The sequence below is a fragment of the Coccinella septempunctata genome, chromosome X (genome assembly GCF_907165205.1).
Source record: "Coccinella septempunctata chromosome X, icCocSept1.1, whole genome shotgun sequence".
Lineage (NCBI taxonomy): Eukaryota > Metazoa > Arthropoda > Insecta > Coleoptera > Coccinellidae > Coccinella > Coccinella septempunctata.
The window spans coordinates 957,806-985,103 of record NC_058198.1 but is presented as its reverse complement, the minus strand read 5'-3'; the positions used below and the strand labels follow the sequence as shown (position 1 = coordinate 985,103).

At 36.1% G+C, this 27,298-nt stretch overlaps 3 protein-coding genes across 7 annotated transcripts in view; 2 read left to right on the top strand and 1 right to left on the bottom strand.

Moving 5' to 3' along the window:
- Positions 1-27,107, top strand: part of LOC123321787 (RNA-binding protein 24-A-like) — a 41,039-nt gene extending 13,932 nt beyond the window's left edge. Inside the window, exons 2-6 of one of the 2 annotated variants that reach the window (XM_044909559.1) lie at positions 15,063-15,421; positions 17,153-17,279; positions 18,173-18,230; positions 24,644-24,876; positions 25,184-27,107. In XM_044909559.1, the coding sequence (XP_044765494.1) occupies positions 15,152-15,421; positions 17,153-17,279; positions 18,173-18,230; positions 24,644-24,876; positions 25,184-25,326 (831 nt within the window). In that variant the 5' untranslated portion in view covers positions 15,063-15,151 and the 3' untranslated portion in view covers positions 25,327-27,107. Of the gene's footprint in view, positions 1-14,598; positions 15,422-17,152; positions 17,280-18,172; positions 18,231-24,643; positions 24,877-25,183 lie in introns of those variants that run through there. The other variant, XM_044909558.1, reaches the window with a different exon arrangement.
- Positions 5,597-8,461, bottom strand: LOC123321770 (solute carrier organic anion transporter family member 4C1-like). 4 transcript variants are annotated; one of them, XM_044909527.1, is made up of 9 exons: positions 8,287-8,425; positions 8,110-8,162; positions 7,827-8,012; positions 7,559-7,729; positions 7,384-7,482; positions 7,150-7,308; positions 6,562-7,079; positions 6,239-6,506; positions 5,597-6,173 (listed from the first exon to the last, which is right to left on the bottom strand). In XM_044909527.1, the coding sequence occupies exons 3-9, from the start codon at positions 7,879-7,881 to the stop codon at positions 5,815-5,817; spliced, it is 1,629 nt and encodes a 542-aa protein (XP_044765462.1). In that variant the 5' UTR covers positions 7,882-8,012; positions 8,110-8,162; positions 8,287-8,425; the 3' UTR covers positions 5,597-5,814. The 4 variants fall into 4 exon arrangements, with proteins under 4 accessions (XP_044765462.1, XP_044765461.1, XP_044765459.1 ...); XM_044909526.1 differs by having other exon boundaries at positions 7,384-7,470; positions 8,110-8,461; XM_044909524.1 differs by having other exon boundaries at positions 8,110-8,460.
- Positions 8,860-11,193, top strand: LOC123321774. The gene is made up of 2 exons (XM_044909532.1): positions 8,860-9,513; positions 9,764-11,193. Exons 1-2 carry the CDS (start codon positions 9,462-9,464, stop codon positions 11,128-11,130), a joined length of 1,419 nt encoding a protein of 472 aa, XP_044765467.1. The 5' UTR covers positions 8,860-9,461; the 3' UTR covers positions 11,131-11,193.
- Positions 27,108-27,298: the final 191 nt, after the last annotated feature.

Below are 27,298 nucleotides of genomic sequence, written 5' to 3'. Positions count from 1 at the left end.
TAGATTGTTCGGGGAATATTTGAACATTGAACTCGACGAAAATTTTAAAATTGTTCATTTTCATCGGAATCCAGCTAATTAGGTCGGAACAAAATAAAAAATGTTAGGAAACAAAGGTCGATTTTTAATTTATAGATCGTCACCTTAGAGGACTCCGGAAATCTGAAATTCTTCTTGTTTCTTCAAAATTGATATAAGCTTTTATCGATTTTTCCATTTGCTTGTTAAGAGAGGTTTGTAGAAGTACAAAATCCAGAAAAAGGATGAAATTGTTAGGAAGACACAAGGTGCAAAAAGAACGGATGCAGTTTGATAACGATATAACCGAGAGAGGGGGCAAAACAACGGGCAAGAGGGTTATTTATTAAATCGCGCGTATGAAAGATTCCGGCATCTCCAGAAGCGGAGTATGGCTCAACTCTTAAGACTTTCGACTTAAATATTGCAGCAATTATTCTAAATACGGCTTTAAAACCATCAAGATGGTTATTCTTTCCAGGCCACGGCCCCGGTAATGCCGTATTTCGGGTTGGAAATAAGGCGAGTACAAAAGATCTGCCAGACGACACGGAAAGAACTCTTCTGATGAGGATGAACGCAAAGTCCTCGCTCCAAACAGGTGGTGATTTCGAGCGACTCCCGCTTTGCATAACAATCGCCGGTTAAGTTGAGTCGATCAACGTCAACTCCGCTTCTTTTTGGGCTATTTACGCGGGAATATTAGAAAGCACTAAAACTGTCACAATGGAACGACTTTTTAATCTCTCGCCGCCCTGTCCTCGTCTCAGGATTAATCTCGCGGACGCAAAATAAATGAATTCCAAGAATGACTTTCTCTTTCTCCCGTCCACCCTCTGCCGTTATTTACGCCCTAAACTTTAACCTTAGATTCGAGCCGAACGACCAGTTACGCTATGGAACACACCAACTCATATTTGTATTTGTATATTCCAACATAAAAATGGAAAAATCTCATTTGAGATAAAAATCATCATTATTCTGGATATATCTAAGGAATTTCGATTCACTTAGGACTACCCTCTTGACTTCACCCTCTCCAGCCTACTATTTACAGGGGCTTTTGTATTTGTACGAATATCAAACTGAGGTTCGACATATTGAGCTTATTTTTAATGAGGTTTTCAAAACTTTCAATCAAAATCCCCCTCCTAAACCATGTTCTCTGATCCAAGCATCTTTTATCGACAGCTTAAACACTCCTTTCATTTTGAAATGACTGTGAATCTTTCAGTAAAGCTGGAGAGTCCACAGATCATGTGGACTAAGCTTTAAATCCGTTTCCTTGCTTGTCTTTGGCTTCATCTATAGGGCACCTCTAAAAGTTAAATCGAAATTATCAGAAGGATGAGGAACGATGTATTGAAAATATAAAAATATTTTTCTTCTCCATATTCACACTAGAGTGTAGATCAGTTTTTTCGAGGTACAATATATCGTCAGAAAGTTCCGACTATCGTGATAGGATAATAAGAAAATATGATATTGAGCCGCTTCTGCAACCCCTCCGCAACGCCTTTTGGATCCGCAATAATAAAACCACATAAATTCGAAAATATTCGTTGGAAATGAGGAAAGTTTTTATGTGCACGTGTTATTCTCAAAACAACACTCCGAATATGTAAAAATATCTGATAAATGTTACCCAATAAATTGAATTATGACTCGGATAATGAAGCAATTCATTAGATATGTTGTCCATATATGTCCAATATTGATTCTTATTCTTTTCATAATATTTCCTCACATTTTGAATGATCGTCCTCTCAAATGCAGAAGACTGTACTCAAAGGCAGGGTAGAATATCAATCCAATAGCATATATTGAAATATCTCCTGAATCATGTCCAGGTACATCTCCCAAATTCATGAATAAGCTAGGTTACAGGCTCAATACTTCTAGTTTCCCTGAGGGACGCTTTATGCTTTGAGGGGATTATTTAATTTCTGAAACACTTAATACGATAGTTAGACATGCGGCATAAAGGATCCTCTCCTACCCTTATTTTCAACCCATTATCATGTAATATTTCCTTACCAGACAGCTATTTGATGTTCGATTCCTGACTATGAACTCTCAATTCGAAGATCCTCCAAGACGATCCACGCATACCATCTTCGAGATTAAACAGAAAAATTGTGTTTTTAGTCTTTTAAGAACGAGGACTCATCCAGCTAGTGACGTGGACGATCAGATAGTTCGAGTACCAGGAGGATTGTATAAATAAACCATACATATTTCAACGATATCTTGCGGGAATAATGTTCGCGACCCTAGTTTTATCGCTTGTTAACTGACATATGCTGATTTACTGAAAAAGTATATTCTAACTTCATCCCTATATCAATATTATCGCATAATATTCATACGAGATATATGGAAGCGGGATTCCAGCTGATGCTATAGAAGCAGTATAAGATTGTGTGATTATAGAGAAAGACGAAAAAAGCTCTGTTGGAATAATGGTTCTGAATTTTGTATTCGGGCATATAAAAACAATTTTTTCAATTTATTCATAATGTTGATCATAATTCTGAATGATTCATCAATTGAAATTACAGATCATTATTTCTCCATAATGTGAGTCCCACATCATATCATTATCTTAGAGGATAACCCCCCTTACCCCATGAAAAATAGCTGTTTCCGCCCTTAACCCAACGATAGTCGGTTTTTCCTTCACCACTTTCGACATAGGTACCATCATACATTCAAATATTGGGCATTATTCTTCTTCGAATTCCCTCAGGGTAGTTTTCAAGGGCCGGGTATCAAGATACCCTTGTCTGCAGCTTTTTTTCGGAAAAAGTTTGATTTCTAGTGTCGAAATCCTCTCCCTCGATATGGGATGGGATTCTCGCACCTCGCAGAAATTCTAAAGGGTGAACGGGAGTGTTTCAAAATTAAGCAGCACACAATGGCTGAGCCGCAGTTCGACCTGATCTGCATCCATTCGATAATCCGCTTGTGGCATCCGCTGAACCGCTTTCTAAGACGCAGGACGACACGCAAGGAAGTGGGTTAAGACATTCCTACTGTTCCAGACAAGGTATGAACATGCTAATGCTTTTGCTCTGCTCCCGCACCGCAACGAGGCTAGAATTAATGCAGCTGAGCTGCGTATTATGTGTAATATGCGAAAACACATTTGGCTTATTCCAAAAAGACATGCGATATCAGCAAAGACGTAGACATCAGGGGTTAGAGTAATGCGAAGGGTAATCAAACCACTCTCTCGCTGATACCCTATTTGCACTTTTATGATTGCTGCGAGACGGAATTCCCCCCTGCACTGCGAAGATGTGAACAAATCTATCAACTGGAATAACATTCCTTATAGAAAGGACTGACAGACTGGAGGATTTCCACGCATAAGTTCATTAATTTGAAACATTTCGAACACGAAGAGGTTGTTGTCGGAATGACAATACTATTTTTACTCAAAATGGGAATAGAAGGATATGGATGTAGGAAAATTCTCATAAACGACTGAGTTTTCCTGAAGACACTTCCGAATCTAGAAAAGGTTCTGGGAAAACACGTCGATGGGTGTGTTCTCTTGGTGAACTTCTTGCTAGGCCAGGTTCTAAGTTCTTCTTATCATATAACATATTCTTCATTGCATTATGGTAGTTATTTGGGTAGTTAGGTAAAATACCTGATAATCACCAGACTCTTTCTGAGGTTTGTGGCACCTTGAGGGGTGATTCAATCTATAATACCTAGAAATATTGTTCCGATTCAACTCGTATAGAAAGTAATATCCCAATGGATGGAGATGAATGTATATTTGTTTCGGAGAAATAACCCCGCGCGCCACTGTCGATTTTGCAGCCGCATTGGATTTTCCGGGTGCCGGAAAAGCGGCTGACTATTAAATTAAAACACTCGTCTGTTCTGCTTTATACGTAAATGTTCTTAGCGTGAAGAATTCACGGAGCTCTCAGTTCATTATCAAATGCCGCCGAACTGAGGCACAAGAATGAGGTTATGCAGAGTTAATAAGAACGGAATGATGTGCGTTAATAAGCATCGTATTTATCAGTGATTACTTGGGAGTATAAATGATCATTTGAATATTTTCGAAGACACTCGTTATTTCTGTGGAGAAATGAAGGTGTTCGAATATTTTCAGATGTTCAAAAGGTTTCTCCTTGATAATTGACGATGCAATTTTCCGCCGAGTATCATAGTGACATGCAGGCGGCTCTCGAAGCTATAAATATTAATTCAGAAATTCGACCAGACAAGGTGGGGTAAAAGAAGGTTTCCGAGTTGATCTAGGGAGACCTCATTAACAGATCGTCTCACCTTTTCGAAACGAACTACCATCCTTCATTACGTGCCGAGATCAAGCTGCGCACGTGATCAGATTTCCTCCGAGTCGATACGGTGGCCAAATGGGGTGGGCCAGCAGCATTCTGCAGTTATTTCACAGCCCCATTATAATTTTTAAGCCCCAATCTACACCATTATACATTTAGCTCTAGTTTCTGAATCGCAATTTTTACCGTTAGAGCACGTCTTAGCAAGCTCAATATCTGGGGAATGCTTAAATCAACACGAAAAATAAGTTATTCAAATTAAAAATGTAATTTCAGCGTTATTACATTTTAATCCTCGACCCCTGATTCGCCGTCTAAATGCGAGCCTGTTAAAAATACTAAGCAACCGGAACTAATCGGCCCACCAAGAAAATACTCCCTGAATACATTAGACGATCCAGAAGGAGAAAGAGTTGCCAGATCCCGGCCTTCGGTAGAATTATACAACCATTATACGAGGATTACGCCAAATCACGGAGCATCCTTTCCGTTCTTTTGCTCTCCGCATTGTCTCGGACAGAATCGTTCGGAAAAACAAATAAATATAACAGACACCAGCCTCCAGGGCCCTCTCTTTACGTCTTACCCTTTCTCCTCCCGCTCTGCAGACTTAATCGCCCGTTTTTATTTCATTTGGCCTAAGCCCCGTCTGAATTTATGATTACATTCGCTTTTGACTCAATGCTCGTTGCATTTCAAGGGCTGGTCATAGCCTTCCTAACCACCCATTCTACATTATATATATTTATAAATAATAATGGTGTAATGCACTTATTCATAATGTCGAAGCCCATTTGGGGTTTTTGTTTTATACTTATGAAACTCGTAATTCCAAGTTTAATTGAATGAAAAAAATGAATCCATTCTACGTCTCCTTGATGAAAATACTTCGTCACTCCACTAACTCCACAAATAATTCCCTCAACTGAGATATTCCATATTTTTATTCATCTTCGAATTACCAACATTTTGACGGCTCTAAATACATATCAAGATATCTGAAATCTCCTTCCCTTCTATAAACACAATTCCAGAAAACGATATTGTATTTCCAACAAAACTTGGAAATGGAAAGAAAAACCTCCAATCTCCTATAGCCTATCCGGTTGAACGCAACAGTTCCCATTTATTTTTAATTCCATTCCTTTATTGAAAGTGCTCTCTTTCTCCGCACTCTCCTCTTTCTGTCTGTACAGATTTGCAGCTTATGTTTTATAAAAACAGGAAGGAATCAGATAATTGAAACTGCACTGAGAATAAGATCGTTATAATCCTAGTTTATGCTTTTATCTTTTAGTAATAATAAGATCGTCAACAAATTTCATTTTATTCTCAATTTTCTTACCTTAGTAACCAAACTCTTCCATAAAACTAAGTCACATTATTTTTAAATAATTTATTTCTTGAAGTAGGTTCCAAACATATTTCTGTTCATGTTGACATGAAGAATGCAGTCATTTCGTTTTCTTCTTCACAAATGAGTCTCTATTGATTTAGGATTATGCATGATTATCGAGTTATCTGTATCACGGGTGTCCTCTGTCAGATCCAAATGTTGAGAGTCTTGATCGCCATCAAAATAATCAGAACTCTCACTCGCATCGGTTTCCAAATGGACAGAAGCAGCTCTCTTCGATGAAATATCGCTATTCTTTCTGTTTTTTCTTATTCGTGAAGGTTTTTCGGGTCCATCCATTTTCGTGGCTAGCAGAATCATCTGTGTTACAGTTCCTATGAGCATCAGCAGAATAGTTGCATTGAAAATGAACGAACTTAGCTGTGGGGAGTATATTCTGCATTTTCCAAGATACCAATGACGACAAAGTTTCTCTATTAATGGAACAAAAAAAGAATAATTGAGAAAAACTGACAAACGATCGATCTAGGGGACATACCAGCGACAATGTGATACACCCATTTCACCGGTAAAAATGGTACCAAGCTCAGAAGTGACATTTCTAATCCTAGAGTGACGGATTGATCAGTTACTCTTACTATGCTCAAAACAATGACTATATTTGTGATAACTGTGGTTGCTAATAGTCCCCGAATAACAATATTGTTCATTTGCCACATCTGGTACTGAAATCCACAACTGTAGAAATGACAGGAACCTTCTGTTGCCGTTCCTTCGAATGATCCACAAGTGCAGTTTCTATAAATCTGAAAGATTCAGTCGAAGTGGCATCTGATGAAACAAATAATATTAGTTTTCTACCTGGTATTCCTCTAACCTCTCTATTGTCCGACAGCCAGCATGACAAGGCGAATAGTATGTTCTTCCCTTCAGACAAACAGGATTGAAAGTTTCATCGAGGGTACAATTACAGTCAACACTACATGAAGGTACCAATTGCGAAATATCTTCGTATTCACACTTGGTGAATAAGTTTCCAACAAACAGTATGCTGGCAACGGAATAAATGGCAATGTTCCATAGGATTAAGTATTTCACCTTAGCTTTTTTTCGAGAAATCACCAATCCAGCTATGATCAAACATGAAATAGTGAGTGGTTCTTCCATTATATTTGCGAGAAAATTCAGAGAGAATGAACTGGTGAATCCGAAGTTGTCGAAATTGTCTGATATAAAGAATCTGGATTGTTTGAAATAATTCTCGAAAATGTCGAAATTTATCAGAGCGGATTCCATAGCAACTGCTGACACGATGCTCAGTAAAATGATCCTGTTGCGTACTATTCTTCTTATAGTTGAAAAAAATCCTACAAAGGGTCCTGGATAATCAAATGGAATTATACCCCCACGCACTTCCAATTTCGTAGATTTCACATCCTAAAATCTTACCATCTTCCTGAGGCATCACCTCTTCGCTGGTGGATATTCCGCTGGCAATTTCTAGTAGGGAAGCTGCTAATTTTTTTATAAGTAACGACGGTAAAACTTTCGGAAACATCGCTATTCCAACAGTTAGTAGAAGGTAGAAGACACAACATGATTGCCAAACTGAAATAATTATTGATCGGTTAATATTCGTTCTAATTATTTTTAATAATATCGATTGTACTGTGGATTACTCACCGAAGCTCTTGAATATTAGAGAATTGTTGAACCAATTCGGCAGCCAAGCAGCGTAAACACCAAATTGTTGACCTGACAACTTTGACGCTAAAGCAATCGCTGGAATAATATGGCATCATCTTTTTGTCGTAGAAAATTATGTGGGTACTCTCTATCTGAGAGCATTTTTATTCACCTAAAATTGTCGGCTTATTCCTAATAATATTATCATTCATATATACCAATCCTAGAGAATAAAATGCCACAGAAGCTGTAGCACCAAGAAGCTGATAAATAATTATATAGCTCAAAGCTGCAAGATTAGTGTCTTCATGCGTTTTTTGGTATCCATCACCGCAGAGTAATACTGTAATCAAAACACAACTTACATTCATTGTTGCTATTTAACGATATTGTTGTAAAATAGAGTTAATTATTTTAATCTTGTGTAAATTTATACTTACCACTTGAATTTGGAACAATCATCGCCTTGGCAAATATTCTTTCCGGTATGAACATAAAAATAGAGAATGTTCCATGACAGAACGTAATAAGGGAAATCCACTTAATTTTATGCGTTATGGAGGCCCAATAAGAGATTGGTAGAGCAACCAAACCAATGAAGAATTCATTCACGTATATAATCCATTCTGAAAATCAAAATTGAACCTCAGTATCCGGGAAACCTGAAGATTTCTTATTTGGCATTTGAGCTCAATAATTTTCACCTATATAATTAATTCTCACCTGTGGTTCCCTTAGATATTCCATACTGTCTGGACCATATTTCTGAAGTATTCCTGAAATAAAACAGCAAAAAGCCTTGAACGAATCCAATCAAGGATAAGATTGTGGTAAACAGCCATGGTCTGGCAAAAGTTTTCCAATTAAACAGTTTAGCCAAACAGGGGAAAATATATATACCCCAATCATTATCACTTTGTCCCTGCAAATTTAGTGGTGCAGTAAACTGCTTTGATCGTGAGTCAGATCTCAACAAATCACTCGGATGGATCATTAAAGAGAATTGAAAGTCATGTCTAAACCGAATCACCACTCTGTCTATATTTTCTTATTTCGTAGGAAAGATTACTGCAACGAATTTAAAAATAACAAACTTGTATATCTATAAAATGAGTAACAGAAGATAAGCTGATCTGATTAGATTAGTCCCAATTTCATAACCTGAAATATGAGAATCTGCGATACCCATGTATAGTATTTCCCTTACTTTTTATTTTTTCAATAATCTAGTACATAGTATAACGTAAAAAGGCAATAGGGAAAGCTTGTGCAGTATTTTGTTCACACTTAATTTCATCGAAACAAAATTGTTTCATACGAACATCTCACAGAACAGCTTCATTCATATTCACCTTGTATTCATGAACATTTCATTTCATTGTTTTCCCGATGAGCATTATCCATATGATTTTCCAGTCAGATTGCTATTTACGAAGTGTTAGGTTTTTCCTAATACAATCAATCAATAATTAAAAACAATGATATAAGTGTCCATATATGATTTCGCCATTGTGTAAGGACAACATTTGTCTTGTCCTTATACTACGGTTCAACCACCGTATAAGGATGAGTATTTTATTGTCCTTATACAAGGAATATACATGCTTGAACAGACCTCTCACATTTATATTTGTGATGTCGGTAACAGAGGGCAGCAGGCAAAAACTGTAGGATTTAAACTTCGTTAGGAAGCCATTCGAGAAATGGGCAAGAGATGTCGCAGCTTTTGCTATCCCAAATAGATTTTTTAGTTTGAAAAACGAGCAATATTTGATTAATGAAAAAATTTTTATTTTATTTCTACGTAATAAAGTTCCTGAGAAATAATCCACTATTTGTTTTACCAGATCGACGTTCAATTTCATCATAAACAATTTCGGACTTCTAAACAAGTAACGGGTTATGAATAACTGCTAAATCGATACTGTTTTCCAAACTTTCATCATTTTCCGAGTGGTATCATAAAATTATTGTGGTGGTCGTATAAGATAAAACCATCATGCTTACTCAACTTTCTATTTTCAATAAGTTTTGGTTTCATTCGCTCTCGAATCAGTTTCATTCCGGTGTTAGTTATGAAGAATTTGAGTGTTTTTGTTAATTTTACACAAGGAGGCTCATACAATTGTGAGTAGTACCAGATGGTTCTTTATTGAGTTCAAAATTATTGTATATATTCGAATTCAAATTGTTACCAATTTCTTTTTCATTTGGTCAGATATTTTTCTTGAATCTTATTCAAAAAAGGGATATTGGTGATTCGAATATATTGAATATGACTTCTTTCTTGCTTGAAACTGGTTGATTTGGTCAAGCATTTTCGAATAAAAGTATCGAATAATCCCTCGTGGTTCTAAAACCAGCCCTTCCATTTCAGTTCATCAATCACCACCCCTCGAGCATGGTAACCGTCAGGGTCGTACTTATGGACCACTTTTGAATTTCCTTCTAGCGACTTTTCTAACGAAGGTGGTTGCAAAATATGCCGCTTCCAGTCTTCTTCCTATATCCCATCAACCCTGGTTCTCTAATAAACCCGTGAACTATCTTTCATTCAATCAAATTCACCAACCGAATCAAATCTGGAAACCAGCTAGTCCTTATCTTCATGGGCTCACAGCATTCGCAGCAGAAAGCTACCCCGACCGATATTCACCACCCGATCCTTTACAAACTGATGATCATCATTTAATTGGCAATGGAGGGATACACGAAACTCCAACAACTATCGATGGACATTCACATCCAACGGAATATCATATGGTTGACACAACTATTGAAACTCCTGAAACTGTCGATCAATTTCCATCCCAATCGCAATACAGTTTTAGAAGACAACCACCGCCACACAGGTGGCCTTATCCTTCCAGAAGGAATTACCCACCACCAAGGAGAAACTATCCGAATAGATATCCTAACGATCAAAGGAATAGAAACCCTTCACATCGCTTCGGAACGACAGCATCCTATTACGACTATTATGATAATTATGATGATTTGGCTACCTGGCGAACGCCTCACAGAACGAAGCGACCACTGATAAGAAGAAGGCCCACAACAGAAAGTTACGATTATTATCCTCATGATAACTCGGAATACGATGACTCGTCGTATGATGATTATTTCGATAAAACCACTAAATTCTATGAGGCAACAACAAACATATATAAAAGAAGAAGGAAGCCAACCAAAAAAACTAAAATCCGAAAGAGAACCGATGAGATCGAAGAGGATATTGGCAGTAATGAATCTGCGGAGGAGCTGGATGAAAAGAGCGCAGAAGAGAAGCCGACAACAAAAGAAAAGGAATTCAAACCTAAGCAAAGACAACAGGCATCCACAACAACTACAGAGTCCACTACAACAGAAAGTACAGAATCAACAACAACTGAATCTTCTACAACTATGACTACAACAAAATCCAGTACATCAAATCCAGTTCAAAATGTCACTCAGCCCAATGGATATGGCCAAGGAGGAAATTATGACCACATAAGGTTCACGTATGAACCACCTAATATTGTGCAGCAAAATTATGGCCCACCATATGCTCATCACACCGGGTATGGGCCATCCAGTATTAACGAGAGGATTAGCATCACCCAAAAACCGTCAACATTCCCTTTATTCTATCATAATTTTCCATACGCTAACCTATTTCCTCAAGAGTTCACCAAGAACGCCATCGTTCAGAAAGTTCAAGATATTGTAGGATTTGGTCATGATTACCTTCACAGGGAATAAAATTGTATTCAAAACGATGAAAATCTCTTGCGTTATGATATATAAATAAATCATTCATCAGTTGAATTCGATTTCCATACCTCCATTCGTTTTATAACATTGCAAACGGGCAAATTTAAAAGTCCACACAATCAATCATATTAATTTCACAATCCTAGGCACACTCGAATATATATGTGAAAAAAGAGTTAGATATTTTTGAGCATTCGTGCTGTAGTTGTTCCTGAGGGACGGTTTTATTGCTTCGCGAGTTTTGTTTTCCTTTCAAACAATGTGACAGCTGGCTGTAATGAGTTCGATTTTATTTTTAAGCACAGGAAGAAGACGGAGGACCCGTTTTTAGATTGTCAATGCGCATTCCAACCAATAGGATCTCGTTTTAAAAGAAACGAACGCTCTGAAAAATATCTCACCTATCCTTGGCTAGACGCGGTGTCGAAATAACTTTTTTGTCATTAATTAATGGACTTGATCCCAAAGAGATTGTTCACTCTCGGGAAGAAGTGTGTTAACTCGGTCCACCATGAAGAAATAATCCCCTATTCTTATGTCACTTAGTATATCTAATAATGTAATGTGTCATTTCAATATTTTTCTGGAGATTTTATAAATTATGCACTCCTAAATGATCTACCAACAAGAAAAACCAAGCGAATAACGAGTCTCATAGATAACTGTTCTCAACGCCTCAGAATCAACACGCAAAACATTAAGTATTGAGGGGGTTGCACGAAACAACCCCAACAGTTACACTTAAGGCGGGTCGTTTATGGTTTTTTCATTAGTTCGAGAAATGCCTACCATTTAAAAGGCAATTATGAAGAATCGAATTTTTTGCTTTCACGAGAGCTTCAATTTGTACAATGGCGTCTGAAAGAAGTGAGATGAAGGATTTTTTTCCGACTGAAAAAGTGAAATAAAAAGAATATTCGACCCCATATTTTCCATATCTGAAAAGTTCACTTTTTCTGTCATTATCGAATTTTCAAAACCGAAATATCTCTGATAACTTTTATTCCCCACGTTTTGAAACATTGCTTTGATAAATTTGGACAAGAAATTTTAATTGTATCTGGAGAATAACAGTTAGGGAATAAAAGTTCATTGTTGTGGATCACTTTCGTCTTCTTTTTCAAGGAAATTCAATTAACCAAAGTTAGTACCTATGAGCACAACACGAGTGGTTCTCCTATTTTGTAACATGTGTTCTGTATTTCGATATACCTACCCCACGTGAAGATCTGACACTTGCTCAAGATGAAGAATGATCATTTTTCGTCGAGATACAACGCAGGAGGTTTAGTTTCAACTATTCTTTGAATTACTTAATATTTAAATGAAACATTTTATTCAGTTTGAATCTGTAGTTGCATATGCGTATAAAAATTGGTATATACCTGTAATTTTTTCTAGATATTTACAATCTGTTATAGATTTCTGAAAATGTCGCGTAATATATAGATGAGAATAAACGAACGAATACTCAATCTCAAAAGTCATTTGGCACGACGTGATATGCTAAGAAAAATTCATGCACGCATCTTTGATTTATATTTAGGTAATTAATGGACTTTACAGCGCTAAAATCTGTTCCAACTATCGCAGACGAGTTAATATATAAGTTTTCACATTTCCAGTGGATATTTGTTGGTAGAAATTTGTAGGTTGCTATTCAATTGTCAGGTCCTAGACACACGGATGTCATTGAATTAACCGATAACGTATATTCAATAATATGTGGTGAAGTATATAAACTAAGCTTGATCATCTAAAATTCATACATAATGATGGTATTGGGAATAATTTATTTCGAAAATGAAAATTAATGTGTATTGAAGACAAAAAAAGGGACAGAACATTGAAAGGGTCGTATATTTAATACTAGATTTTCATAGCGGAATTAAACTGTTTTGATTTAAAAATCGATTATCATCACATCAATAGACAACCCATTCGTCCCATTCAATAGCTCAATGACAGTCCACCGATTTATCGAACATGAAAATATTCATTTCTGGGATAGAATTCGATGAAAAATCGCGAAATTGGGATATGAGCAATAACTACGCTTCACGTGAATATGACTTGATATAGGGGTAACGAACTCATCAGAAATCGTTGGCTTTTTCCTGATACTATCCTGTTAACTAAAACGCGTGCTATGTTACTTGCTCACAGCTCACATCTGTCTCCGGTATGTTACTCCTCCCTATGGTTCATTGCTTGAAACCATCAACACTGATAGCAAAATGGAATTTCATTTTGATATGTAGCCTTGTCCGTAATATAGGTACATATAAAATAAATAGGTAAGGTTGGCTAGAAGGAGAACAAAATCTCATTTTATTTGTCTATTCAGCCAACAAGCAAGAAAAGCTACGGAGAAGATCTTGCATATTTTATTATTACCACTAAAATTTTTCTCATCGTTATAATTGTATCGAACCATTTTGAAATTAAATTCATAATATAGGTCGAAACAGTGTCTTTCGAATGAATTGAATATTACCATTATGAAAAATCGTACCAATGAAAGAACACGCCATAGTAGGTACTAACAGAGAGGGTGCGTTCATTTGGTGAGAGGGTGCCCCTTACCCTTGCCAGGTGTGCGACACAGCGAGGCGTACTTGGTAGACTATTGTATTGAGGGTACCCATGAACAGGAGTGGACTAGTGGTAAATTCATCAGAGGGGAGAAAAATGTCAGCTGTGTGAAGAATGACTTTTTTTTGATATTTTTTTTATCATATCAAGATGCAAGGTTTATCAGACTTTAAACGATTGTTGTTTTCTAAAGAAGATGAATCTTACATAAATAATTCTTAGGTCTGGATAAAAATCAATTGAATTATTTCCCTATTATCAAAAATAATTCCATCTTAATAATGTTTGCAGTCAAGGCCCAAATAAATTTTATATCTCATTGGGGGATTGAACAAGAATTTATCATTAGATCAAACTTATATACCGTTTACTTATATTCACAAAATAGCTGGGATCTAATCTCAATAGATAAATCGATTATGTCATTCTTGGATGATTTTTGGTTTAAAAAACTCCTTCCCTCTTTTAATCGAGTAAATAATCGAGAATTTTGCTTCAATGATATAATAATAGGTCCAACTCGATAAACATGTATATTCAAAGCCCATGCGTTCAATATTTAATCCGTAAGGGACTTCTGTTGAAAATATTGTACACACATTTGAATTTTTTTGTTTCCTGATGAATTTTCGTACTGATCAAGCTCTTTCAAGCAAACTGCGGAAGGCAAATGACTCCATTTCAGCTTCAATTGGAATAAAAAGGAAAAATCTATTATGATGCATTAAGCCGATCCTGCACAACGTCTTTAGTCCCGTGTCCAGAATAGATGAGAAGCTATACCGTTAAAATCGCAAAGCTCTGCGTAAGTTTGGGGTCTAAACAAATGGATACCATATGATCATCCCCTCCACGCGGTTAGCATACAGCAAGGCAGGGGTCGAGCAGTGTGGTATGTGTCATAAAATTCGACAGAAGAAAGCTGAGCGCAAAGTTGAACGTTCATAATCCGAGTACGACGCGTGTGGAGCAGGGAGTTATTCCGTATACTTGCTGGAATCATTGTCAGTAGTTGACATTCACATGTGTGATATTACGCGTTACTCTAGTCGGTTTCAGTTAACCCTTGGTGGTGAATCGGCATTCCCTTCAGTGCGTAATTGAGTTCAGACGTCGTGGACGACAGCTGCGTCCACAATCTAAAATTAGTGTTCTTACACCGCGAGAGCTGAACAGACGCTTTAAACCAACGCACGATAACTCTGATAATCGGTTGTGCTGAAAATCGAATTTTCTAAAACTTTATGTTCAATTCCGCTTACCTATGCGAGATCGTAGAAGTACCTTCACCAAAGAGTATATAAACACTATTGTTAACCCCTTAGGAACCCGTCCACCAAGACAGATAGAAAGCCACATCCATAGAGACCGCGCGGCACTACAAGAGCCCGCAGAAGAAAAAACCCAAAAAACCATGTTGATGCCTACTGCAGGCCTTGGTGCTTCCGCTGAAACAGAGAGCCTGGTTGGAAGCCTGAGCTCTTTGGGCGTCCTCAGCGCCGGAAGCCTGAATGGCACCTCGGTACAGAATAAAGATACTACCTGGACTAAATTATTTGTCGGCGGTTTACCCTATCACACAACAGATAAATCCCTGAGGGATCATTTTGCCGTCTATGGCGAAATTGAAGAAGCCGTTGTGATAACCGACCGGCAAACTGGAAAAAGCCGAGGTTACGGATTTGTGAGTATATTTGGAAGTTCATCAATCTGTCCGTTTTTTATTATCGATATGTCTCATCTATTTCTTCGGCGAGTTTCGAACACAAGACCTGAAAGCGTGATACTAACTTACTTAGTGATAACAATTACATATTCAAACTCTCGCAGTCAACAAATTTATATTTCTCATTCTATAACATTAAGCTTATTATACATGCACAGTTTCTTTGAAAGTTTTTTCTCAAATTTCATCCTTTACCAATTGAGGTATAGTGGACCAAATTTCATCTCCAGCATTTGGGCGATGAAAAATGGGACAATGCTTCTCCCGAAATATAAACTGGTTCAATTTTTATTCATGCTTCTTTTTCGAAGGTATATACCGAAATCGTCACACGTAAAATGCTGAACATAAGAAACTAAGGCGTGTTACTCCGGCAATAATAATGTTTCTAGTCTCAAAATAGAACTGATACGCGTTTCCGATTTATTGCATAACGAGCAAAAGAGTTTTTTGCTAAAAGGAACTCAAGAATAGTAAACATTGCATCTACTGATTCCAACTGATGGTAAACTCATGTTCAATAAGGTACAGAAGTTAGCCATTGACATCTTAATAAATACGTTGTCATGACTTACATTTTTTATGATAATTAACCTTCATTATTCAACGCGGAAAAACATAACTCATGAAATTTCCACAATTCACGTTTTACCCACAAAATATGATCGAAATAATAATGGCTGAAAATTTTCTTAAGTTTATTACCTATCTCCTCGGTATCTTTGATATTTTAGCTTAAATTTGCCATAACATTCCATTTCAGATTATGAAAATATATCTGAAATAGTTGCAGCTTTAATTTCCTACGAATAGGAATCTGTTATTATATTTGCGGAGCTTGAAGCATATATCGTTTCGTTTCATTGCATCCCTTCGATCACTATCTTCCGAACAAGGACTAACCGAGGGTTAGAAATGGGGGATGTAGTTCATTCATTTTTAGGGGACGATGCACCCTCTGCCCTGGTCTTTATGCATCATAATACAACAGGCTGCTGCCCTGCTATCCGAATACATTTCATTTGAACCATTTCTAATGCAGGGTTGGACTGACCTGATATTCTGTAGATATACTCTCTCAATTGTTAACATAGGTAATGGAAGAATGATGCTAAAATAAAAGTCGAACAACCGCGAAACTGAATGTTTGAAATAATTGTAAAATTATGAAAATGACTTCAACAAATCGGTACGAATTTGGATGTACACACGTTTTATTTTTAGTTGCCATATCATGTCAGTGAAGAAACTGAAGTAAATTATAAAAGAAGTCTAACAACCCAACGTAAACATTAACAACAGTTCTGACGCAAATTGTACGTTCAGATCTCCAACTAGATCAACGAATACAACTCTTTGTCAGTTCATTGTTTGCGAGAACGAGAAACATTCACATGAAATCTGGGAAAATATATCACAAGGACGTTACAAATTAGTTTTCGCTATTGGAATTTGTAAATACATTGTTTCTCATTAAAAGTTTGGCTAGGATCTTTTTCAATAATTATCAAAAATGCTATGAATACTCAAACATCGTAGCGAGGATATCAATGACGAACATAACCGATGAGACTTATCTATAAATGTTACCATTTTTTGTGAAAATTTGTTCGCAACAAAAAGTGCACGGAAGAAATATTAATAAATACTTCATCTCATAGGTTGTCCAATAGATTCCGATTTTTTCAGGTGATAATGGGAGATAGAACCTCAGCCGAGAGGGCATGTAAAGATCCGAATCCCATTATTGATGGTCGTAAAGCGAACGTCAATTTGGCTATTCTAGGTGCGAAGCCTAGAGGAAATGTACAGGCTGGTGAGTGTTGTTAATCATTTTCCCTATGAACCTTGTACAAGAATTGTATTATACAAAAATTTACAGATCCGGAAGCTAAATATCCCAAGTATGAACCGTCCAGCTTTTTCTTGCGAAAAATTATCTTCGTTGCTGAAACTATGCTATTTTATTCTTGTCACCTGCTTATATAAAAAATTATTTGATAAGGAAATACATTATTCATTCGATAAGAGACTATTTACGACTGTCAGGGTCGGATAAACTTACCTACTTTGAAAGAAAATATTCATGAATTTGTTATCGGATTGTTTTCAAAGTCTGTTTACCAGAAATACTATTACTGGCTTGGTATATTTTGCAGTACTCGACAAAAAAAAAGAAAATGAATGGAATTTTCAGAATATTCAAAAATTGATCGATATTGAATCGCGTGAAATTGGAATTTTAACAAATAGTCCAAATGCTAGAAAGTAATTTCATCGAATTATCAAACTGGATTGTATAGGAACCATGGTTGTTGGTTTCACCAGGTGTCCCAGCCATCAGCTACCAAGTGGTTTACCGGAAAGCAATGACCATAACTTGGATTCTCCACCCCCTTGTAACTGTTTCCGGCTTTAGTTTTCCACGCTTCCGGACAAGTTGCACGACCAACAATTCGTTTACCCATATCGGATGTGGTAATTTACCAGAATGAGGTTTCAGTGAGAAGCACGCTCCTTAACCTCCTCTGACCGAATTACAGGGGTTACAGAAAAACAATTTCGTAATGAAACTGCGAACGTTTCCATCAGAATCTCGGAGAATTCATTATCATCCCTGAAAATACTTGGAATATAATTTGCAAGCTTTTAATAATAATTGAAGGTTTGTCCCTTTCCAGTGAAAATAAATTTAATATTTGTTTGCAGGCTTTCCGTTCCCTGGAATAAGAACGGGATATCCGACACTTTTACCCAGTCAATACGGGTAAGTAGACGACCTGATTTAAAGAAAAAAAAAGACAACAAGCACGTTCAGTACGTACTTTCAGTGTTGTTAATACCGCCAACTGAATATTTCGTTATTTTTCTAGCTAATGTCACGAAGGCACTGCTGGCGTATCATTAAACCGTGCAATTGCCGATTTGAATTTGGCAGTCTTGAACCAGCATTATACAAAGCCTCGATACAAAAATACAGTAAACAGTTAGTTATTTCGATGAGTGTTTGTTGTGTGTGTGAATTTTATTTTATTAGTATTGAACTTCACCTATTAAAAAAAGACACATTTATGGTCCTCCTCTGTCTTCCCCCATCCTTCAAAATTTTTCGCTTTACGTTTTGAATTTGAAAACAATATATATCTTAAGATGTCAAATGGTCAAAATAAAAAGCGAAGAATTTAAGCAAATACCTTTGATTCCTTCCTATCAGATCAGAGTACCATATGTGTCATTTGCACGAGTCCAAGTAAAAAAGTATTTTACTGAAGTAAGATCGGTAGTTAGTGATTTGGAAGGATTCATCCTTTTTGTCTTATGGAAATCTGGTAGTTCAAGATTTATTCTAAGAAAAACACTTATGTGTTACGTCCCGGAGTTACAAATTCTACTGCATAAGTATTGTAAAAATTCACCACACTTCAGCCCTTGAACTTGAAAACGTTCATCAACATGGCAGTATTTTTATTGATCTTATTTTGGTAAAGTGTTTTGAGTACCCCTCAGTTTTCTGTCTATTGAAGATTGAACATTTTCCGGTGAGCTGAGAATTTGCAATTTATTTTTTTTTCAATAATTTTTTAAATTTGAAGACGAGGGGTGTTTATTCGGACGCTCTTTTATTGTTTTGCTATTGTTGATTTAGTTTCTCGATGGGCTGATTGTTCCATAAATGATCCTACGAAAGTTTAACAGAGTTTATGGTGTTTTTTGAGCGCTAACTTTCACTTTACAGAAAAAAGATATTTTTAGTGATTCATTAAAAAAAATCTGGGAAATTTTCATATGCACACCGCGTGAAAACATTGCTAGAATTCAGAACGACTCGTTTGAAACAAGTAACACTATGTGAAAAAGCGTTTCATACTTGAACAGTGAATACCAGTATCTTCTTGCTGTAACTTTGATACGCTTTGGTAGGACATCTTGTAACTCACGACTGCAGTGTAACACTAACGTAACACTAACCTCTCAAATGATCGATGTTGCTTGATTGTTATATTTACTGTGGATGTGTTAGTGTGCAAAGGATTTTCATTCTGAAGTTCAGTCGACAATGGTTTCCTACAATGTATACAATCAAAAGTTCTCAATTTCACCATAAAAATATATATTGTAGAAAACCCATGAACTGAATTTGGATTGAAAATCCTTAGGCGTGTTACAATGCAGCCAGTGGTGATGGGTATTGTGTGAGTGAGTGTCTGCTTGAGCGGAAGCACAAAAAAGCTCTTTGAAGGGATGGTACTTTTTGAAACAAATCGATTTCCGTGTAGGTAAAATGAAAAAAACGCTATTAATACGGGATGTGGGAAAATTGAGGTTTTGTTTCCGAAATTTTTGTCGACATAAATTTTTTTTAGACTGCTTATTTGGGTTCTTAAATCCACCATTTGGCACTGGGATATTTCGTAATATTAAAAAAAGGCACGAAATATCATCAATTCGAACTCGAGAAAGTTTCCACGTAAATTCGAATGCGTCAGAAACATCTGAAAATAATCTTTCGGCATATATTGGAATTGCTTACTTTTGAACCGTTTTCAGTAGTCTCTTCGACACGAGGTCTTAAAAATAAAAGTACCCTACTGTTTCCAAGGTAATACTTCTTTGCAGCAGCTGTCGTTAGTTCGTTTTCCTGTCAACATTGGTGCGACACCTACGCTATTAGAGCGGTGCCAAATATCTTCACGGCCTAAAAATATCTAATGAATAAACGCAGGGTCACCTCGTGTACAGGATAATTAACAATAGTATAGAGAAACGCTAGAATATTCTGTCGGAAACATAAAAATTATTGAAGATTACGCATGTCATCTGTTAGGGACAAGCATCAATTGCATTTCGTTGAAAGTATATACCATCGGGTTCAGTTACATACTGTAGGCATTGTATACAGACTATACATATATACGATGCTTACAACTAGAAGGGCTGCGACTTGAAATTGGATTTCTTGTTAAGAGGACTTTTGGTGGGCTACTGACTCTTGTAGACGATCACCAAGACAGCCTTTCACGCGTCTCTTTGAACTCGGAAATCCATTTTTTACCGTAGCCATTCTATTTAGCGGATTTGCATCAAGTCGACCATGTGTAGGATATGATGGGAGGGAGACTGGCCACTTTTCAAAATTCTCCAAAGACTCTTGCACAGTCAATCAGCCAAGTTTCTTGAGCAGGCATCGAACCTTTGTTCACTTAGCTTCGGACACATCATTATTTTTTTCGGATTTCATTCTTAATGTGAACTTTTGAAGTTGAAGAAGTTATTCTTGCCAGGGTGAGACCTGTTGTCACTGAGTTCAATTGTATCAGCTTTGCAATTTTGAATATTTCTCGACCGATGAGTTTACGATTGTTAATTGAAATCAATATTTGCTGTATCTAAAAAAAATAGTGTTCAGGTGGTGCTATTGTTGTTTCCTAGCCGATCCTCGATTTGTCGAGGTTCGAAGGAAAGGTTCGCGTGGGAGGAAGTCCACGGGTCAATAGCGGTCCCGGAGTCCGTACTCCGGGACGATGGCATGCAGCGCAAACGTTATCAACCGGAGACTTAGCCCGGATTTGCGCGCCAGATTATCCAATGGCACGCTCTTATCCGCCTTGGTTCCCGCCCTTTCTTTCCGCAAAATTGTTTTCACACACGTTCTTGTTTTATCTAATAGGTGGACTGGTCTGATAAGGAGCTGCAATTGTGTATCCGGTTCCTTCACCCTAACCAATCGCTGTACATACCCGAACAATTGGTTCGCACCAGGTCTCAATAACAACAAACACGATTTTCGACAAAAATCTCTAATCAGAGTGCCAAAAAATATATCAACTGCCTTGTATAAAGCCGCTGTCAAAAATTCTGGAAGCGTTCACAACCATATTCAGCAGCGATAAAATTGTCTGTTCTCTCGATCTTCAATAAATTTCATACCACACCAATCGTTGTACTTGGAACTAGAAGAGTTAAAGGGTTCATACACGAAGGCGGTTCGTTAAAAAAGGATATTATCAATTAAATGCACAATTATCCAGCATATCGAACGTACGCCAGTAAATGTACATGCGACCTTTTCCGAATGGCGATAAAAACCTCATATAGAATTCATGATATTTTCTAATTATTTCTGTTGTATAGATAGTAATGGAAACAAAAGATAATGCATCTATATTTTTCACATGAACTTTTGACGATAATAGAAAATGGACACTGTATATACAATAATAACTTCAAGCTTCTTTCTTTTTGTCATTTAGCTTAGGATAATACGAACCTAAGGCTGCGCATACTGAAAAATGTCCGTCAATTGTCCACACAGTGCACGATCAAGTCCGGTGAAAATATTCGTAGATAAAAAAATCATTTCGGTCATATTCGAAATCAGAAATTAATGATGATAATGTTAACATTGCCATAGGATGAATTAAAATTGAACCTTGCGGCCGATCAAATCTAAATTGCCTGCGATTATTCCGGTTCGAATTATCTTTCATTCAAAATATGTATTTATTAAAATATAGCTGCTATATAGAGTGAGATTTTATCGGATTATTGTATACTTTGAAATTGTACATGAAATGCTATCAAAGACTTCATCCATACGAATGTTCCTGTCGACCATTTTTGACAATCTTTCTATGTCCGCAAGGCGTGGAAAATTGCTCCATACACGTGAAGGTGTATAAAATATTCATTGTAGCACATTCGGAGGTATGTTTGACGAGCATGTTGCGAGGTATCGATTGACGGGTCCAACTTAAACTACTCCTCATTATACACCCCAGTGGGACTAGTTTTATTCGACCATAATATTTTGACATGATTCTCATCATATAACGATAATGACCAAAGGGTAATATCGGAAGAATTAGAACATATTTTAGGCGGTATCATAACATATGGACTACTTCCTTATCATATCTCTAGTTTGGGAATCGAAATAATACATGAACATCTAATTATAATATAATTAGGTATGGTGGAATAGAAAACATTTTGCTAGAACTTCTTCTCAATCAACATTCTATTTCTAAATCGAAATACGACAATTATTAATAAATACCGCTAGGAAAATATGTCATCTTCTTCAATTATCATATCTTTTGAACGAACACTTCAATAAATATTCCACTCTGACTTCGACATATTGCCTTCCACATGGAATGAATCGGCATTATGGTAATTGTTCATTTTCTATACTGGATTATCGATCCAAATTGGAATATTAAAGACCAATTTAGAGTAAAGCAATTGTACAAAGTGTTTATGCGAACGCAAAGGGTGAAACGTTTGTCCCATTAAGGGCAACTTACGGAACATTAGTGATAAGTAATTTTGTTTTTCGAAAACTTCGACAGCGATCATCCAATATGCATATCGGAATTATACTGAATAAGCTCGACGTTGAAGAGCAGGAAACTTTGAAAAATGAACTTGAGTGCTAATCCACCATTTCGTTTAGAATTCAGGTTGATGTGCAACGAAGCAATTTTCCACCTATTATTATCGTTAGAACTCGTTCATAATTTTGAATAATTCTTTGAACGCTCACATACGACTTTTGTTGAAAAAAAATACATATATGTATCACAATCATTTTTTAAAATAACCAAGACCATCTACACTGTTTTGAATGAAGTACTATAGATCTATAAAATTCATTTTTGGAAACATTTCTTTCTCTTCAAAATTGAGTTCTAACTTATTCATTAGTAAAAACTAGTATTAGGTACATGGCGAGGATTCTCAATATGCTATTTGGATCCCTTTGATCTTTCGAATTTTTTGGCCAGTGTCCTCGAAAATTGTCAACATAACTAATGATTTGAATTAGTTCGACTCTTTCTGATTGGTTGGCTCATTGTACGTTGACTATTTCCAAGTAACAGATAAAGAAAATGGAGAAGATACCGCGGAAGCTTTTATTTTTGGACAGATTCTCGTCGGCTGGAGACAGTGCCAAGTCTATTTCAGTCGCCCTATTTATCGTCATGGCGCATTTTGACTACTACGTTATTTTTAAATGAACATTCGACATGACGGTCCAGGCACATTTCGCATGGCGCATGGGATATAAGGCCGAAAATACATATTATTGAGGTTTCTATCTGGCTACATATAATCGAACCATTAACTGGATCGATATCAGAATATTAGTTGTGAAAATGAATGTAGTCCCCTTAAAAAATTTCCTTACTTCAATATAAACATATACATATATCTTGTACAAACCCCCATAATATGAAAACTACTAAAAATCATGATACGGAATAAATGTATCCAAGCATTTGTCGCAAAAAAAAGCGTTCAGGAAATAATTGAGTAGGTCCGGTCAGGAAGTCCATTATTTGTAATAATTCAATCGGAATAATCGGTCATACAGTCCGATCCTGGATGCATTACCGTCGACTATCATTTGGAGCGACATACAAACCGTTGTCTGAGTGAAATATTTTTCATATAAAATCAATTTTAGGTATCATGCAAATGACTCCAACACTGCTCGTACGTGTATTACTAGCCCATTTGTGTGACATATTCCGGTACGCCAATTATGTATTAGGGTTCAGGGTAGGTTCAAGCTATCGATTGGAATATATGCCTATAGAATGAAATTCTTCACTGGTTCATTAGTTTCTCGAAGATTTGACATTCATAAAAAACTCGATGTTGTTTTGACGAGTTATATATGGGATGTGAGAAAATTTATATTTGACAATGGAAAACACAATACACATTTTTTAATCGAAAAATATAATATACCTCTGTCGATCAATCAAGATTAAAGGTTTTTGAAGACAACGAATGTTCCAATTTCCAATACAAAATTTCAGCATCTAATAAATCTAACAATAAGAAATTATTTGTTGATTAAAATGATTCAATCGAATTTAAAGCATTCCTCTTAGTTCGGAATTCAACTATTGCTCATACCTAATATGAAAAAAGTGACATTTTTACGTATTTATATTTGATTGCGGTTAATAATGGCTCAAGTTTTCTGGTATAGGTACCTACTGATTTCGTTTGCTGTGTTATGAAAGAACTTCACTAAAATAACAATGTTATTCCTAGAAATAACTGTTTTGATGCTAAGAGTTGGGGAATTTAGTTTGTCTGTTTTCGTTGTAGAAAATTTATAATTTATGTCTGCTTCTTCTCTAATAATCTCACTTTTCCTTCCAGTGTACCACCAGGATATGTTTATCAGTCTCCCTATTTAGCTGCGACTGCGCCAGGTAGTTTAATGCCTTTGCCAACATCTCCTTTGTCGCATGCGGCTGCAGTAGCTGCAGCTGCAACGTCACAATTTTATGAATATCAGAACGCAGCCGCAGTAGCGGCTGCTGCTGCAGCTCCTTACACAGGACAGTACACAAATGGATTTGATGCATACACTCCTTATACTGCTGCTGCAGGTAAATATTTTATCTGTAGAATTCATCTTCATTGATTAAATGATGCATATTTATGATTTATCCATTTGCATCAGTTAGTTATTGGGCTAAACATATTTGTCAATTTTTGGCTTCATCAGTAAACCTATGTAATTGGGCTTAGAATATTAATAGCTTTGATTTATAATTCACCTATGCTTGAATATGGCCCGATGTGCGTAATGAAAAAATTATGTTCTAAAAAAAAATTGAAATAAATGATTAACATTCATAATGGATAATCTGCGATTGAAAGCGACTTAGTTGGAAAATTAATTTTTTTTTACAGGGACTGCTAGTTATATGCCTTACACTTACGCAGCATTACCACAGACACCTGGCTTACCAACTGCAACAGCCGGTGCTTTCCCAGCAATCCCTTACCAAACAGCAGCTCAAGCGCCTGCTTTGCAAGAGGCTAGACTCCAATAGGGCACAGTGAAATCTGCCGATCTATTTTGTTTAATGACCAAAATTCCCAATCGTGTCGGAAGATAAGAATATCATGACAAAGCAGATTATTGCTAATAATGTCCATAATCCATATCCTTCTTAGAAAATTTCAGAATACACTCACTGACGCATCACCAAATCTTATTTTCTTTACGTTTTTCTCGAATGATAATAAAGAAAAATGTGGCAAATTTTCAACAAATTCCTAGCATAAAGTCATTCGAATAAGCTGATAAAACTAACGTCACACGAGGCTTTCTCAAGTTCCTGCATATAATTAACGTGTCCAAAAAAATTTGCATTATTTAAAGCTCTTATACTTTTTGAGGATAAGAGACAGGCATTACTAGTTAATAGTCATGAATTACATGCATGAATTCTCTTCAGAAGCCATTTCAGTTAACACAAAAATTCCACATTATTCTTAGTTACCAAGATGAGTATATTTTTGCTCAATATATAAAACAGACTTTAGTTGCTCCTACTTTTGCAGATAGTTTTTGTTGTACTGCAAAAGAAGTGCAATAAAATTCTATAAGGTAGTAAATTATGAATCTGATAAATAAATAAGTCTAGTCTTGTATAAAAGTACTTAAAAATTAGTGTTTACATCTATATCTTTTAATGTAAAGCAATACGAAAATCTTTTTTTAAGTTGTTAATATTTCGGATTCAGTACGAAATACTTAAAAAAAGAATTATTTATTTATGTTTCTCACGAGAACATTCAGTTTTTGAGGAAAAATCATGAAGCCGAAGAGGAAACCAAAAGATTTTTACTCAACTAGGAGAATAAGTAGGTGATTTATGTTATCCACACAATATACATATTATTTATTCGTGAAATTGTTGTTCCTTCTGGTGCAAGCAGTAATGAGATGTTTTTTCAATATTTCAGGAGATCCTTCGCGATGAAGTTGAACATTTCAAAAATCCTCCCAGAATGTTTAGATATCATCGCATAATAAACTTTATGTAAATGGATTGAAGACTAAAAAATTTGCGAGGAGGTTCCTTCAAAATATTGCGCATAGAAAATGTCTAGTCATAAACGGTTTTTGTAATTCCGTCCAATCAAATTGTGCCTTCGTAAATTGATAGAATGTTGTCGGGATCTTCTCGATGAAAATATCGATGTTCGTATTTTTTTTTTTGTTTTTTTAAATAGAGAATAATAATTTGTGTTACAGCTAAGGAAAATCTTCAATCGCAGCTGCTCATTACATAAAATGATTATCTTTTATCATATCTATGAAGTGAAAACCGCCCTGATAAAGACACAAAATATCGAAGCTACACTTGAATATGCTGAGGTACACACATTTTTTTATCTTATTATTTGTATAGTATTCTATAAGCTATCACTGAAACGAAAACAAAGGGTTTGATCAATCCATTTTTCAATTGGGAAAATCCAATCGCCGAACTATGCTGAAATATTTACTTCGGGCCAATTTATCGGATAGGCACAACATTCTTTCCAGCTTGACTGGATCTCTGTTGATGTGTGAACTCATGCATCTTGTCTGTTTCAAACAGCAACTAAATAGTGAATGTAGTCATTAGAATAAGTGTTTATAATTTCCTCCTTTTTAATATTACAGTTCGAGAGACTATCAATTACTGGTGTTATGTCCAAAAAGCCAGTATTGTCACTTGAATAGTGAATATTGTTATTATTCTAACTTAATTTATTTTGTACTTATACAATTTATATTGTATAATATGTCATACGGTTAAAATAAATATTTCTATATAAATTCTATTGTGATTAATTTGATATACATTCTTCAGTCCTAACAGGTAAACAGAGTTTCCATTAACATCGAACTAAAGTGGAGAAAATTTTCAAACACTAGGATTTAAAATGCAAACAGTGAAGAATTCAGGTATCCCAAAACGTAAACTGAAAACTGCGTGTATTACCTACTGCCATTATTCTGTCGATTTG

Bases quoted from the DNA above. Each gene is read 5' to 3' on its own strand.
- LOC123321770 (XM_044909524.1), bottom strand. From the start codon at position 8,380: ATGATCCATCCGAGTGATTTGTTGAGATCTGACTCACGATCAAAGCAG. The intron at 6,507-6,561 runs GTAGAAAACTAA...TGAATCTTTCAG, and splicing joins AGAGGTTAGAGGAATACCAG to ATTTATAGAAACTGCACTTG. The intron at 6,174-6,238 runs GTATGTCCCCTA...TTCCATTAATAG, and splicing joins GGTGTATCACATTGTCGCTG to AGAAACTTTGTCGTCATTGG.
- LOC123321774 (XM_044909532.1), top strand. From the start codon at position 9,462: ATGAAGAATTTGAGTGTTTTTGTTAATTTTACACAAGGAGGCTCATAC. The intron at 9,514-9,763 runs GTGAGTAGTACC...CTTCCATTTCAG, and splicing joins ACAAGGAGGCTCATACAATT to TTCATCAATCACCACCCCTC.